The following is a 17,569-nucleotide window of genomic DNA, read 5'->3' on the forward strand; positions in this document are numbered from 1 at the left end:
TACATCACTTATACTATACATTTTCTATGCATATGGGCACTTTTAGCACTCAGCTAGTTTTTTAGAAGTCAAGAAATTTATTACTAATGTATAATCTCTACTTCCATGTCAGTAAAAAATTAAAAGAATTAAATGAGACAGTTATCATTGAGCTGGAGCCATAATTAGAGCTAATTTCTTGCGCAAACAAGCCTAAAGGGATCAAATATTGCTTTGGGCTTTCAAAGGAAAAACCAGAGGGTTCTCAGCCACATGTTGATTCGCTCATTTAGCATTCAAACAATTATTCAAATGGGGCAGATGAATTAGAAGGACAAGCGGTCAACCAATGGGAAAAATGACATCAACTAGCAAGGAAAAATACAAGAAAAACATAAAGGGGGGGGGGGGTATTTCAGTAATTATCTCATGTGTACAATAGTATCATTCTTATTCATTCCTTTATTTTGGGCATGCTCTAGCAGGTGTCCTGCCAGCGGGACAGGGCATTCTCTAGGGTTCAAGTTAAACCTAGTTGCTGTATGTTTTTTGAAGTTTTCATTCAAACTCTTCTCATGGTTGCATATAAGAAAACTTGAAATTGATGAAATATATGTATCCAGACTTGGTAGGAACCATTTGGACGTGAGAATCATGCATTAAGGTTAGAGAAACTTGGATATTAATTTTTATGGTATTTCTTATCCATATCCTCATTCATTCCACCATTTTCTCACTCCAAACACAAATTTTCCCTTTTTTCTTGTCTAGAATCATCAATTTCTCTCTATAAAATTTCATCTATATCTTTATTTTATTTCCCCAAATTTTCATAAAAAATGAAAAACATTTTGGCTTCAAATTCCATTCCCATCACCTCTTACATCATTTCTTTACTTTCATTCTATCTCCTCATTTTAACCACTTTCTCTCTCTAAAATCCATCCCATTATCTCTCTAGACCTCACCTGAATCTTTGTTCATCTCCTAAAACAATTTAAAAAATTCATCATTTACTCATTCAAAAGTAGGTTTTTTTCAGTCCATTGGTACTCGGGGCTTGAGTAGGTCTCATGTGTATCAGGCCAACCGCATGCACGCTCATTCACCCACTAGTCTGCACTAGGGGTAGTGGGGCAGCCACTGGTGAGGAGCCCTGAACCATGGATGAACCTGTCTTAACTGACCTGAACGGGCCTAAACCATGCCAGCTGAGCCAAGGGCCATCTCGAACCGCTCATGCTGGGTCGTCGTCGCCGATCGCTAGTAAAGGTAAAATATGGTGTTCTATTTATTTAAAAATTTCCAATAAATCATTAAAATCCCTAAAAATATTATTATACATATCTAGCATGTAAATTCTTAAAATAAATTCCATAAAATTATGCAAGTATCATATTTATCATTTTCAGTCATTTTTGCCGAAGAATTAATTTTAAAAAACCATAAAACCAAAACTATATTCTCATTTTTGAGTACTTACTAAATTCAGGAGAAATATATAAACTTTTTTAGTGATTTGCATTTCATGTTATCTTAAAAATACAACCTATAATTATATTACATTTCACAAGAAACCCACAAAAATCCATAAATATCCTTAAAATGTACATTTGAACCTATTTATTTTATCCAAAATCACAAGAATAGCCTGGCATTAACGTTATACCTCCTGTTTATTGAACCCTTGCCCTATATTTATTATAAATTATTTAATTATAAATTCATAGAAAGTTTGTTGCTTAATTCTAACTTAAAACAGAGACACAAGCCCAAAATTTGGACTTATCAGGCACCTCACAGGGAAGCACACAAAGGTATTTTAGTAATTCATGAATCAGGATGATCAAGGTAGTTTCACATTCTTCTGGATGAATATTAAGGTTAGTTTCTTATTTCAAATATAACGAATTCAACTGAATCAAATTTTAAATTGAATTTGTAACAATATATTCATTAAGACATTTCATTGAAGACTTGGCGTCATCTTATATTTCTTTCTTTAAAATTTTATCTTCCATTTGACATTAATACTATCCAAAATTTATATATATATATATATATATATATATATATATATATATATATATATATATATATATATATATATATATATCTTCTCTTATCTAGCTACATTTCTCATAATAGACTATTATTGTTATTTTCTTCACTTGTGTCGCCCACTTAAATAAATTATCACTAGTACACAACATTAATAATCACTTGTACAAATTTGTGCAATGAATTAAAATAACCTTTACGCTGGTAATGAGAGTCCTTTCATGGGGAAGGGGATCGACCAATGAGACTAGGAAATGTAATTTACCATATATAAGTATGTGTGTGTAGAGACTCTTGGCCTTCGTTGGATTTTGAAACTGTGATTGTCATCTACGCAGCTGAAGACATCACAGAATCATAATGAGCCTTTAAACCCAATGAAAAATTCACGTCCAAATCACCATTACATGGATTGGGGTTCATTTATTCTCAGTTCCTCAAGTGAGACATGTTAAACTGTTCAATTCTCCTGCTAATAGATGTATCAATATGATCATCATCACATCACATCAAATTTTATCATCTTGTTGAGCCTTTTTATTGATCCACTATCATGCTTTATCATTTTGATTGCATGTGTAATGAAGAACACTCAAGGACATAAGAGATAAGAAGTATGCAAACCCAAATAATAATGATCTAAGTGAACTTGTTTTAGGGTTTTCACCTATTAATAATTAAAATATTTTTTTTAGAAATCCTTAGAATTTAAATAAATATTTATTATGTTCAAAAGACCATTTTCACGTGACCCTCTAGACCCAGATATCAGTCTAGTGAATGAATCCACCAGCCCGCTAATATTTATTTGGATATCCTTAAATATTATATAAATAAAAAATATTTTGATTAGTCAAGGATTGATTTACGTGAATTAATGGATTATGTTTTTAGCTAATGGGGTGTCAAGCTACTCCTCAGGCTCTGCAAGATATAAAGGATAATATCAAATCTATCACAAAACTATAAATGATTATCATGTAGATATACTCCCTCATCAAATGTCACAACCTAATCGCTCATCACAATAGGTACTGATGCATTGGTAAATTATTTTATAACTCTTCTCCAGTATTCCAATTTCCTTGCCCTCAGATTTTTGTGAATCCTCTTTGTTGAGTTCAATCCTCTTTTATCAATGTTAGATGATCTCAGTTTGAAGACTCAATCATCTTTATGAACTTCATGCTTGACCCAAGCTACTACTGTTTAGAATTCCATGATTACAAATAAATAGGCCCTAGTTAAAATACAAACATTGATAATATGATAAAAAGAATTATAATTACGTGTATTTTATATGAATTTCAGTGTTTTAAATTAAATTCATCACGGAAATAAAAGGACTCTCTGAATATTTCAAAATTTCACCATAAATACCACTTTATACACATTTTGGGTGTCTCCAACTAAGGTTGTTTGACTTTTATGTAAAAACCTTTCTATTAATGATAAATATTTTCAAGATCTATACATGTAGAAAGTTGATGGAAGCTAAGAGGGGGGGGGGAATTAGCTTATCTACTTTTAATTTGCCTAAATTACTTTTAAAATTCCTTGGATTGTCGCTCACCTTCTTTCTCTCGAACACAAGATTTACTTGGTTCCTCAATCCGCTAGTGATCGAGTCAATCCAAGGCCCCCCTTCGAGTCCTAATTAGGACTCAGGATAACCTTACTAAGGATCCTCCCTTGTAAGGCACCCCAACCCAACTCACCGAGTTGCCTCTGGAGAGGAGTCTTCCGATGGTACGTCACGTCCTTGGGTGCACGAGCTTCACCCCCGAATCGCCTTCGGGTAGAATGTCACGAGCTCTTCCTCGTACGTCCACTTACCTCGTCACCGTCACGTCCTTGGTGCCACCAACGTCACCTCCCTGCCTTCTCGATCTTCAAAAACTGTTCAGATTAGTGGAAGAAACAATATACCGCTTCCCGTGATTGATCAAAGGTCAATCACCACTCTCAATGATGTATGAATGATCAAATGCACTAAGATTCAAAATGTGATATCAAGATCAATTCTGCAAATCTGTCTCAAAAGTACTTTCAAGATCAACAAATCAATTCCTCTTAATCGCTTTCAAAAATAATATCAATCCCTTCACTATCCTTCACAAAATCTCATAAAAATCACCACTAACTCAATGATTGTGGAGGAAACTATTACCCTATTCAGTAAATGAATGAGTGATGAAAATGAAAAACTTCCCTTGAGAGTAGAGAAGCACAAGCACACTGATTGCAGGGGAAGAACTTCACAAGAGGGAGCACTTTCTTCTTCAAAGAGGAGCTCAAGAGAGATGGTTTTCCCAGTCAGGTTACTCAACCCTTGCTTTGAAGGGGTATTTATAGTGCTAGAGGGGTAGATTGTAATTTTCTGAGAATTTCAAACAAATTCGAGCTCAAAAGGAGCTGTAATTAATTTTTTATGATTTTTCAAAGTTTTATAGAAATTTTCCTTAATTAAAAAATTAATTATAGTAATTAGTGCTAATTAAAGTAGTTAGGTTTAATATAGGAATTCCAAAAGTCGAAAAAATATGATTTTTAGAAATAACAAATAAATTTTGGAAAGTCAACCGTCGGACCCGACCTTTGGAATAAATCGAATTTCCTAATTCGATTTATCGGGTCCAAAGTAAGCTAAATATAGAAATTTTATTTCTATATTAACGTGCACACGTGGCACACTGGCAAAGCGCCACGTTGCCGGGGCGGAGGTCCCGGGTTCGACTCCCGTCCGCCCCGTTTTTTTTATTATTTATTTATTTAAACTTTCTACTGCGGACCCGACCGCGGACTTAACTGGTTAAGTCAGCCCGTCGGGTCCGCCACTAAGGCTAATGGGCTCCGCCCATTTAGGTCTTATTGGGCCCTTTATAACCCAAAATAAAAAAAAAATGATTGAAAAACCATTTCTCATTCAATAAAAATTCTTTTAATTTCTTTATTTTTTGACATTTTAAAATATTTTTTAAAATATAAATCAATGTTTTAAAGACACTTTAAAACCTAAAACGCCCTTTATATTATTTAAAACATTTTAAAAACATTTTCATAATATTTCAAAAGCATTTTTAATTATACAGAAGATTTTAACAACTTTTATTAAAAAATATATCAATAGCTCTTAATATTTTAAAACAAATTTTTTTTTTTTAAACATTCAAAAACCTTTAAAAACCTTTAACTTCAAAGAACTTATTAATTTATAAAGTCATGATTACTATTGTAATTTAATGTACATTAAAACACAAAAACCTCAACAAAAGGTATGGAAAAAAAATTGGATGAATATCGATTGGCTAGTGTGTCTCATGTGAGTTTTACATCCATTTATTTTTCCGATCAGGCCAAATCGGAGAAATTTAAAATTTGGGCTTCAAAGGAGGAGTTCCAGAAGTGTGAGCCATATCTTGGATCCCTCCACAATATTATGTTACTTTTCCTTTAATGAGGATCACACATTTCAAATGAAGGAGCTCCAAAAATTCAAATCAACCAATGAGAAAATAGTAAGGAATAGCAAGGAGAGAAAAGAGTAAAAAAATAGAACGACATTTTAGATCATGACCTATGTATAATATTATCTTCCTGTCTCCCCCTATCTCATTATCGATGTGCTTTCATGGTGGCTAGCCAGAGTAACAAGACTCTCCAAGATGCTGGTTGTTCAGTCTCATTGAAGTAAGTATTTTGAATTGTTCTTCCTTTGATCATCCTTTTCTTACTCATAATAATACCTAATGCTGGGAAATAGTAAAGATTAAATTTTGATAAAGGAATTGGGGATCAAGAAAAGAGTACTAACACATTAGGAACCTAGATCTAAAGTTTCATCATCATCCCCATCCATTTCCTCTTCTTTTCATTCATTTTGCATCACTTTCTCCATCTTTTCCATCTATTTTCTGTACTTTATACATAATCGAAACTTTTCTCATTATAAAACTTGCACAATATCTTAAGTTTCTTCACAAAAAAATCGTTTCAAGAATTAAATATGAACTGGTATAAGTGGTGAATCTAAAAAATCTATGGAAAAACTGTGAGTAAAGGTACTTTCATTACCAAAAGGTGTAAAACAAAAAAAATCAATATGCGGAGATTTGGGGAGTAATTAACTCCTTTATTTAGTTTTTTCTATACCATAGTTTGACATTAATTTTAAAAAAATTAATGACTGGTTTAAGATTCATCAAATTTTTATCTGATAATTTTTTCAGTGAGAAGTCAAGATATGGAAAAATTCAAGGACATATAATATTTGATTATTACATATATATTGGATTTATTTATGTGAATTAAATCATTTCACTAAATAAAGATTTTTTAGGATTGATGTCATATTGATAGTAGCATATCTTTATTTACATTGAATATTGACGTTTCTTACTCGTTGTATTTTCATTTATGATATTTAGTTAGTGAGTTAATACATTTTAATGTTTGGATTTGATATTGAGATATTAATTTTGATAGTCAATTGGCTAATTCATATTGATAATACTTTGGTATTCTTGACTATTGGGTTAAACCTTGATATTTATTTAGCCTTAGGAAATTGGAAATTGAAGTTGATACGATAGTCTCCATAAGATTAATAATTAAGATAATAATATTTGATCCATATTTAGTTTTGGATCGAGCTCTGAACTAATCATCAAAAAGGCAATTGAATATTGGATTTAATAGGATGTGAGATTGTGAAAGTGACATTACAAAAAAATATTGACCCATACTTTTACTCAGAGGAGATTGTGGTTTCCTTAGTAGAGGAAAATGTTATTTGACTTGCGAAGAGTCTTATTGTTAACTCTAGAATGCATTGTGTTTAACTCGTGAAAGATATAAGGGGTTAGCTTAGGAGTCATGCGCGAGAGTTGTAGAGAGCTGGGAAACATCAGACTGTGAGTCAATAGGTGTCTCATGAAGAGTCCAAGACTGACTTAAGAATGATCAATATGTTAAATTTATTTAAGTCATTAGACTATGCTATATTTTACTTGATATATTTCAGGTAAGGAGTCATGGTAGTGTTTTGGAAGGACATCTAAGATAATGGCATTAAGTGGTTGAAGATAAGGTCTTTAAGGTCCTTGAACCAGGATATTTGGCCCAAAGAGAGATTTTAGGTGAGAGTAATTACATAGATTTGAAAAAGGAATATAGAAAACACAAATAGAATCCAACACCCCAAATTCAGCCCCTCTTAGCGTGTATCATATCCACTTGAGATACTGCATAAATTGCTTTTGTGTTCACTTATTGTTGCCCTTACTGTTGCTAACGTCCACTAATACATGAAGACATTAAAACTTGGGTGTCTCCTTCACTAGCTCAACATGTCAATGTGTTGACATTTCAATTCAGGTATTCTTCCTATTCCAGCTTCATGAAAAAGAGAGAGGAGAGAAAAGGGACACTTACAGGGGGGGGGGGGGAGAGAAGGGAACAGAGAGGGATAGAGAGATAAGGAGAGAAGTGAAGAAAGAGAGAGAGGAGAGAGAAAGGGACAGAGACACATAGAAAGAGGAGAGAGAGAGAAGGGGAGAGAGGGAGTGGGAGAAAGAAAGAAGGAGAGAGAATGGGTCATATACACAAAGAGAGAAAGAGAAAGAGATAGAGAGAGGAGAGAAATGGTCACATACATAAATAGAGAAAGGGGAGAGAGACGGAGAGATAAGGAGGGAGAACGGGTAACACACACAAAGAGAGAAAGGGGAGAGAGACGGAGAGATAAGGAGGGAGAACGGGTAACATACACAAAGAGAGAAAGGGAAGAGAGACTGAGAGATTAGGTGAGGAGGAGAAAGAAAGGGATACAAACATAGAGATAGAAAGGGGAGCGAGAGAGACGAAGAAACAAAGAAATTTCCAAGTCAAAGAACCAAAGATAGGAGTTTCCCATGAAGCAACAAAGCAAAATCTCTGGTGACAAGGCCAGTTATCATTTGGGCTATTGGACAGTGCATCATGTTAGCGCGTATGACCTCCACTTAAGATACTATATAAATTGCTCTTGTCTTCACTTATTGCTGCCCTTATTGCTGCTACCGTCCAATGCTACAAGGGTACATTAAAACCTGGGTGTCCCTTTCCTTCACTTCATCAATAGGTCAATGTGTTGACATTTCAATTCAGGTTTTCTTCATATTCCAACTTCATACGAAGGAGAGAGGAGAGAGAAGGAGAGAGAAACAAAAACAGAGAGAAAAAGGAGAAAGAAGTGGAGGGGAAGAAAGAGAAACAGACATAGAGAGAGAAAGGGGGGAGAGAGAGAAACAGACACAAAGAGAGAGAAGAGAGAGAAAGGGAGAGAAACAAACACGCACCGAGAGAAAGGAGAAAAGGAAGGGAAGAAAAAGGAGAGAAGGGGAAAGAAAGGGAGAGAAACAGACAGAGAGAAGGGGAGAGAAAGGGAGTCAGACATAGAGAGGGAGAAAGGAGAGAGAAGGGAGAGAAAGGGAGACAGACAGAGAGAGAGAAAGGAGAGAGAAGGGAAGAGTGAGAGAGGAGAGAAAGAAGGAGATAGAAAGGGAGAATGAAGGGACACAGAGAGAAATGAGAGAGACAGAGAGGAGAGAAGGGGAGAGAGAGAAAAGAGAGAATGAGATAGAAAGGGAGAGAAAGGGAAGCATAGAGAGAAAGGAGAGAGAGAGGATGAGAGAATGAGAGAGAAAGAGACAAAACAGAGAGAGAGAATAGATAGAGAATGATAGAGAGAGCAAGGAGAAAGAGAGAGGATTGAGAATAAGAGAGGGCAGTGAGGGAGAGGAGAGAGAAAAGAGAGAGAGAGAGAGAGAGAGAGAGAGAGAGAGAGAGAGAGAGAGAGAGAGAGAGAGAGAGAGAGAGAGAGAGAGAGAGAGAGAGAGAGAGAGAGAGAGAGAGAGAGAGTCAAAGAATCAAAGTAGTTTCCCAGTCAAAGACCCAAAGCCACGAGTTTCCCCAGAGACCAACAAAGCAAAATCTCCGGCGACAACCCCCGGTATCTTTCATTCTCTCCCATTTGCCAGAAACGAGACCCCCCCAAGCCCCTTCCCCAAAGTTCAACCCCCCCGGGCCCCACCCCTCCCTCTCCCGGGCCCCACCCCGCACTCTCCCCGTCACCCCGGGCCCCACCTCCCACCTCCCCGGGCCCCACCCCACGTCAACACCGCGTCCACACAAAGAGACAGAGACAGAGAGAGAGACACAGAGAGAGAGAGAGAGAGAGAGAGATGCCACGTGGCATCCTCTCCCGAACCCCGCGTCGAATCCAACCCAATCCCCACCCGGTCAATCCCCGAAGCTTCGACCCCCCCCCCACCGAAATGAAATGAAATGAAACCCCGACCCTCATTTCGCGTAATTCGGGCCATTTGACCGGCTTTCTTGACCCAGACCCGTCTGCCTTATCTCTTCCTCTTCCCCCGCTATAAAAGCCCCTTCCCTCTCTCCCCTCCTCCATCCATCTCTCTCTCTAAAAACCTCCATCTCTCTCTAATCTCTCTCTCTCTCTCTGAAAATCGCCATGGACGACGGGAGGGTGCTGCTGGAGCTGGCGGCGGCGGACGACCTGGGGGGGTTCAGGCGGGCGGTCGAGGAGTGCGGGCTGGACCCGAGCCAGGCCCACCCCTGGTACGGTCGCTGGTCCAACCGCATGGCGGTCGAGCTCCGCACCCCGCTCATGATCGCCGCCGTCTACGGCAGCGCCGCCGTGCTCGACTACCTCCTAACCAGCGGCGGCGCCGCCGCCCTCACCCTCCCCTCCCCCAGCGACGGCTTCACCGCCCTCCGCTGCGCCGCCGCCGCCGCCGCCGCCAAGCCCGCCAAGAAGGAAGCCTCCTCCTTCCCCCCCGACCCCACCCTCCCCGACATCAACGCCGGCCTCTACGGAACGGACGAGTTCCGTATGTTCTCCTTCAAGGTCAAGCCCTGCCCGCGCGCCTACTCCCACGACTGGACGGAGTGCCCGTTCGTGCACCCCGGCGAGAACGCCCGCCGCCGCGACCCGCGGAAGTTCGAGTACAGCTGCGTGCCGTGCCCGGACTTCCGCAAGGGCTCGTGCCGGCTCGGCGACGGGTGCGAGTACGCGCACGGGGTGTTCGAGAGCTGGCTCCACCCGGCGCAGTACCGGACCCGGCTCTGCAAGGACGAGGCCCGCTGCGCTCGCCGGGTCTGCTTCTTCGCGCACCGGCCCGAGGAGCTCCGCGCCCGGCCCAAGCCCGGGTCCGAGCCCGACGCGCGGCCCCCGCGCCCGGTCGCGCTCGCGAAGAGGAGCCAGAGCTTCTGCGACCGCGGGAGGCCGGCGCCGGCGGCGGTCGGCTTGGCACCGTCGCGGTTGTCCGGGTGGGGGTCGCCCGGGGGGAAGGTCGACTGGGGGGTGCATGGGGACGAGCTCGGCCGGCTCAGGCGGTCCCTGTCGTTTGCGGACCAGGGTGCGGTCGCCGACGAGCCAGACTTCTCCTGGGTTCAGTCGCTGGTCAAGGACGGCCCCCCCGCTTCTTCTCCTTGGTTCGACCAGCTGTACATGGAGCCGCAGCAGATCGTGGCGTGAATCTCTCCCGCCCTGCTCTTCATTCTTTCTGATTTGATTAATTCCCCCCCGACCCCTCATCTTCCTTTTTTCTGTTCATAATCCCCGGAATTCATCAAATACCATTTTATTCTTTTTTACTTGATCGTGTACCGCGAGCGCAAGCACGGGGATGCTGTTTCCTGCAGTTGAATGAATAATATAGCATTTTTATCTTGTTTCTATCTTTAAATGGATTCGTTTCTTTCTTGGTGATGATACCCGCAAGTGGGGGGATGGTTTTTTTTTTTTTTGGGGTGAAAATATTGTATGGGGGACGCAGTGGAAGTGAGTAAATGAGATGGAGAAGGTTGGCCGGCCAAGATAATTACCGCATTTATGTAGATCTTTATTTTTAGTATTTTAATTTGAAAAGTCAACTACTGTGAGCATTGTTTTTTCTTGTTCACGTGCCAGGAAGTTTATGGCGGCAGAGCTGTTTGGTAGGGCGCCGTCCCAATAATTGGAACTTTGAAAGAGTCCCCCCAAACTCTAACTCCCTCTCTCTCTCTCTCTCTATCTACCTCTATATCTCTCTATCTCTCTATCTATCTATCTCTCCCTCTCTGCGTCAGTCTCTCTATCGCTCTCTCTCTCTGATAATTTTTTTTAGGAATTCAAGCTATATTTTCTCCATAGCGTTCTAATACTGTGTGAGCTTCTCGTGGATCATTGGCAAAGTCAAATTAATCCGCCCATAGTTCCACATCTAATATAAAACACGTACTTTTTCTTATCTTGTTCGGTTTTTTAAAACTCAATTAATATTATTGCTCTCCGTCTCTTTCATATTTTCTTTTTTCGTTTGTCATTTTGCCCTCAATTTCCTTTGTTAGATCTTCCCATGTTGACCATTCTTCTTTTTGTTTCCCCCTTTATCATTCTTTTCTCTCTATTTATGGAGTATCCCCTCCATCAGTTGAATGCGTTACGTTCACTCCACAACACATTCTTGCGCGTTATCCCTCTGTCATACTTTCTACAGGATATCCTTCTTTGCTTCTTCAGATCTCCACTTTCTTCCCTCTGCTATCGTCTTCCTTACCTTCTGAGATGCTGAACCGATTTGCTCACAACCGTCCAGAGTACCTAATTAATCTCTCTCTCTCTCTCTCTCTCTCTCTCTCTCTCTCTCTTTCTCTCACTATCCTATTCTCTCTCCTTCTCTCTCTCTCTCTCTCGCTATATACATATATATTTATCTTTCTCTCTCTGTCCGTCTATCTATCTCTATCTATTTATCTTTCTGACTATCTCTCTCTGTATCTATCTTTATATCTACCTCATTCTCTACCTGTCTATTTATCTCTCTCTAACTATCTATCTATTTATTTACATACCTCTCTCTTTGTATCTATCTATCTACCTCTCTTAATGTCTATCTGATTCTTGAGCTGATCGCGGTCCTATCATTCACTTTTACAACTCAAGAATGGAGCCAAATCGGTTTTTGAAAGAGTAAATCAATCTGCAAAATGTAGTTGAGGCCGCCTTTTTACATAGATGGGGGGACTACTAATAGATCTGAGACCATGTATCGATAAAAGATATAAAGACAGAGCTATCCTCAAATTTGAGCCTAAAACTTCCAATAGATCCTCAGATATTTCAATTTTAAATGAGAAATGTATGGGCTCTTAACAATTTCTCCTCCTCAATCCTCATCATGGACAGACATTGAATACTCATGTTCCCTGAAGAATTGCATTGAATTTGCATTTAAATAACAATATCAATCGACTACAGACAGAGCATGAGGACTAAATCATGAGAACCAATGACCTGAGAATAGTGTTAGAAGATTTTGTTTGGTCTTGTTGAATGTTGATCTACGAAGGGATACAATGGAACCATACATTGACTCATGTTCACACTCAAGTGAAACACCAAATGCTTTGATCATGTCACATCTCATAAATTCACAGGTTCGCTTCTCTCCCTTTTCAGGTTCTTTGCAATCCCATTTAGAAGGGTTTAGTTCCCTTTGGTACTCTACACCTAAGATATATTTTGTGCTCTGGGGCTCTAAGAAAACATGGTCATGTATGCAACACAAGAAACAAAATTCAGTTGATGTGGAATGAATTGAATTTCGTTCCCAACCCCCCTATTTCATAGAATATGAAGTTAAAATCTATCTATGAAATCAGAAAATAGTCAATATATTGGAATGGCTTGTCTCCCAGCAAATGCTGAATTTATACTCTGCAGCTAGAATTCATAGCATTTCATTAGATAAATTATATGCCCATATGAATATATTTTTACTTTAAGGTTGACTTAAAAAAAATCCCGTCAACAATGATAGAGGTGTTTTTAGTGAAACTGGAAGTTAAGATGGTGTTGAATTTTTCAAAAGATATTAGGCAAGTCAAATCTCAAGATTTAAAAATAATTTCAATTTTCTTCAAATACTCAAGCCAAGATTCATAATTTGGATTGTGTATCTTTAAATTTGTCTTCTCATCCATCCTAGTATAAGATGAGTTTGAGCATGTCTTTGATATGTTATTTGGGATAAATTACAGGCATTTGATCTGTTATTTTGATCCTTCTCATGAACTTATAAATTTCGCGAGCCTGACACTTCCTTCCTATCATAGAGAATGTGTCATTCATGTCCCTAAAAAATTTAAGCATTCCCATCAAGAAGATTACTTAATCGAGGATTAAGTTAACCTAATCAATAAACTGAGTTGTTGGCCCATGTGGTGAAATATCTCTCATGATCTTGAAGATAAAGAAAATTTTGACCCTCTCTCATAGAATCTTTGTCATTTTCTTTTATTGTACATATCCTTCTTTGTTCAAGACTCCAAAATGATAGGGTATGATTAACCTTCAAACCCTAATCAGTCTTCTACTTAGTACTAGTGCATGGAAGAAGTTATTAGAGAGTGTCTTGTCTGATATTTCCACTAACATATCTAGGGATCTTACTAATGGTGTAAAATCTTCTATCATATAAATGGCAGAACATCTCCTCTTGACAACACAAACACCTTAATGGACTTCTTTTGTCATTTGAACTAAGACTATTTCGAATCATAATGTTTGCAAATTGTAGAAGATATTTAAACACAGTCATGCATACGTATAATGTATTTGGGGTCTTAGGTCGAAGGACCACTTACAAAGATGTTAAATGAATAAACAGATAAAAAATTAGGTATAATTACATATTGATGCAGATAAATTTAGTGAAATATTTACCTAAAGAGCACCTGCCATCTATCCTTAGTGTCTCTACACTAATGTCTATACTATCAATTTTAATCATCACATGAATGGGATTACACTGCGATATTCTTTTCAGATATTTTGATGTGCTTCTCAAGTACCCTATGAATACGATTATTTTTAAAATGACACTTAAAGGAAAGTGATTGTTGTATTATCATATCATCAAAAATCACTTAATCATCACATTTATTCATGAACTTCATCTATAAGCATAAAAATATAGTATAAAAATGTATTATATAAATGAATTTTCAGAAAGGTGTGGAATGCGGGATTGTCTCTCATGCCACAAATACTTACAAACCAAAACATATTTTTATGATATTTTCAATTCAATCATTGCGGGGTTAGTGATTAGTTTCAGGGCATTAATAGTGGACACCAATCCATTCCACAGATGTATGAACATATCAGAAGAGTGATGAAGAACCTAAATAAATCTAAGAAAATTATAGCCCAAATCATTCATCTTATAGACTCAACATAGAATATCACAGACAATACTGGGTTCAAGATCATGCGGTGGTATGCCGATGACATGAATATCTACCCCCTTAGCTCAAAGGTAATAAAGGCTAAAAGAAAGAAAATGTTAGGGGTATGAAGGTGAGCTTGATGGATTTTATTTATCCTAGGTTTCCTTGATTGTGGATACATGGCCATAGATAATGTGTGCAACCAAATCTTTATCACAGTACATTTGATGGAAAATAAGTTGGAACTAACAAGCATATGCTCTCACTTTGATAATTTATTGGGAAGTACAATGATGATGATGTAATCCCCATTTTAGCAAGAGTTGGAGATGTTTTAGGTCAAATCAAGGTCACCAATATCCCAATAAACCTCCCCCTTTTTACCATTGAATTGGTAAAAAACTATTATTTTTCATGATTGGTTTTTGTTATTACCATAGATAATAGCAGGAACAATAAACATATGAATATGCTACTCTCTTAAATTAAGGGCTTAAAATGAATAATCTACTACAGATTGACTTGTGTCACCACACACTAAACATCATATGGTGCATTTAAAGGCAATATTGACGTTTTGGATGACTTTAGTGTGGTTGAGGCAGTGCAAGCTGACATAATTGTTCAAAACCTTCACCTAGTATTACAGGATGTTTTCTTTTAGTCTTGGCCACATTTACCTGAACCTTAAATTAATGACATCAGCTCTGTGTAAATATATGCAAACATATGTAAGAAAAAACATAATCAGGTTCCCTTGAAATGTCTGACAATAACATAAGTGAAATACCAAATGCGACACAAGAGAAGCTCACAATCATTTACTTGATGAAAATTTAGAACATGGCTTTGACATATAATGACATGAGAGTCCCATGTAAAAAGTGAGCAATGTTTTCTGACTTCTGTAATATCCTAGGGAATATTATAAAATGTCATATTTTTTAGTGACTCACTGATAGTAAGAGTTGAAAAAGTTTCTGGATTTGAAGTTCTTGGCAAACCTTGATACTGTTCTAACACAATTTTACATGTCCAATATCTTCAACTTGGAAGAAATTTGACCCTTAGGAAAATCGAAGAACCAATCAACAACTTTTGTTGCCATTAACGATCCTTCTAATAAGGGAGAATCCATAGATTCTAGCTTCAGCATGGACGACCTGAATTTGTGCATCGGCTCCAATCCCTTTGCAGATACTTGACGTAGGATCAACACATTTTGAAGAAGAAGATTGGGTTACTAAACTCATCAATACGTTTCCCCCTCCTAGGGTTAGAGGACGACAAGGCCCCTAAACTTAGAAGAACCAGAAACCTACTTCCAGGTGTTAAAGAGAAAGAACAATTCTATGATGCTCAGATGGTGAAAGTGCATCTGCACACGGCTGTACCCTCTACTCACTCCACTTGGGTAATATTTTCTCTCTATGTAAGAGAATACAGCATAGCCAAATGTTTTTTCTATGGCAGTCAGATAAAAATGGCTCGCCCTTGTGTAGAAAGCATGGTGGATCTTGTTACTATAAAGTGTTGGCTGTGCAAAGAAAATACATGACTTTGGGATCAAGGGGCCAATGAAAAGGGGAAATCAGACGATGACAAATAGTGCAAGATACAATCATTCATCTACATTTCATATATTAAATTGAACAGTTTTTTATTAGCGTTAAATGTGTGATTTTTTTTAAATGTATGATGTCTGCATCATCACCAAAGGAGGAAGAGGGGCATGGGAGCCTCATAAGGGGTTATTTTTTAAAACAATTTCTTGGTGATTTGCCGAGTATAATGTCACTTGGTGTTAGATTGCAAAACTACAAGAGACTTGGAAATTTATTAATATGAGTTTTAAGTGCATATAATTAGATTAATTATATAAACAAATATATGAATGGACTACACAATGGGTGAAAATATACATAGGCATTATATAACAAATTAGTAGTTCAAAACATATGATAAAAACCCCATTTTAAGCTCTTTAAATGCATAAAATTGTGCTAATAGCGTGAACTAAAGACCGAATGTAGGAGGAGAACCTCATATTGAATCAAAGATTCTCATATATAGAAGTTATAGTGTCCATATAAATCGGGGACCAATAAACTAAGGAAAATTTTACTATTTATGTTATCTTGGTTATTTATTGACGAGTATTGTAGAAGCGGTGAGTAATCGATACACTTTGATCAATATAAATGTAAAGTAATTAAAAATTATTTCATGTTTAATGTTAGCTGAATGTTACTTCCCAAATTTACTTCCTCCATTAAAGTTTTCATCTTTAGCCCGATTATATAATTAATTTACCAAATCTCAATAGCTATCTTTAAATGTCAATAGTTAAATGCATCAAAGAAAGGGTTTTACCTTTACTTACGTAGTTATAATCACATAAATCCCTATTTTAACTCTTTCTTTCTTTTCCATATATAAAATTTATTTGGAAAAATAACATGATAAGTCTTCTATAAAAAATTAGAAATACTTTGGTATTCTTTATTTAGGAACTGTTCAAGTTTTATCAACTTTCCACTATTTTTGTTATTAATGTAAGTGCCTAATAATCCCATTAACCCAACCTGAAACCTCATCACATATTTCTTAAATACAATGATTTCTTAATTCATGATTGACACTTTTGAATTTTTTATTTCATCAATTTTATTTATATCCTCGAAAACCTTAATTCGAATTCATGAAGTATTAAATCTAACACTCTTCTTAAACATATTTTGTCTTATTTCCTTATAAAACTTCTATTATAATATTTCTCAATTTGAACACTATAGCCTTCTTTAATTTCTTTCTATTGTCATGATACATTCATTATAATCGACATATCCTCTGTTTTCTGACAAAAAGATATAGTATTTATTTATTTGAACTTTCCCATGTCTTTTGTTATGAAAGTAATGGTGTATAACTTTTTATGCGTCACTGCAAACATACATTAATGGGCCCACCGTTTTTGGGTTAAATAACTAGTATTTTGTTAACAATATGCTGGTTTTACATCGATCAAACATTCATTGTCTTTCAAAATATTAAAACTTCAATAAATTTTTTTATTTATCAAGTCATGACTTCAGCCCTTTATTTTCTTTTACTTTCCTTTTTCCCTCATTTTTAAAAGCTGTCACCTTTTTGTTTTAGATGGGCCAGGCACAAGCGGCCCAATAATAGATATGGGCCACAGAAGAGAGTAATATAACATTACCTGATTGAATATGTAGGAAAGGGTTGA

At 37.3% G+C, this 17,569-nt stretch overlaps 1 protein-coding gene across 1 annotated transcript; it reads left to right on the top strand.

Moving 5' to 3' along the window:
- Positions 1-9,480: 9,480 nt before the first annotated feature.
- On the top strand, positions 9,481-10,777 carry LOC144715545 (zinc finger CCCH domain-containing protein 47-like). The gene has a single exon (XM_078590474.1). The coding sequence runs from the start codon at positions 9,557-9,559 to the stop codon at positions 10,580-10,582; it is 1,026 nt and encodes a 341-aa protein (XP_078446600.1). The 5' UTR covers positions 9,481-9,556; the 3' UTR covers positions 10,583-10,777.
- Positions 10,778-17,569: the final 6,792 nt, after the last annotated feature.

The sequence above is a fragment of the Wolffia australiana genome, chromosome 19, assembly GCF_029677425.1.
Source record: "Wolffia australiana isolate 7733 chromosome 19, ASM2967742v1".
NCBI lineage: Eukaryota > Viridiplantae > Streptophyta > Magnoliopsida > Alismatales > Araceae > Wolffia > Wolffia australiana.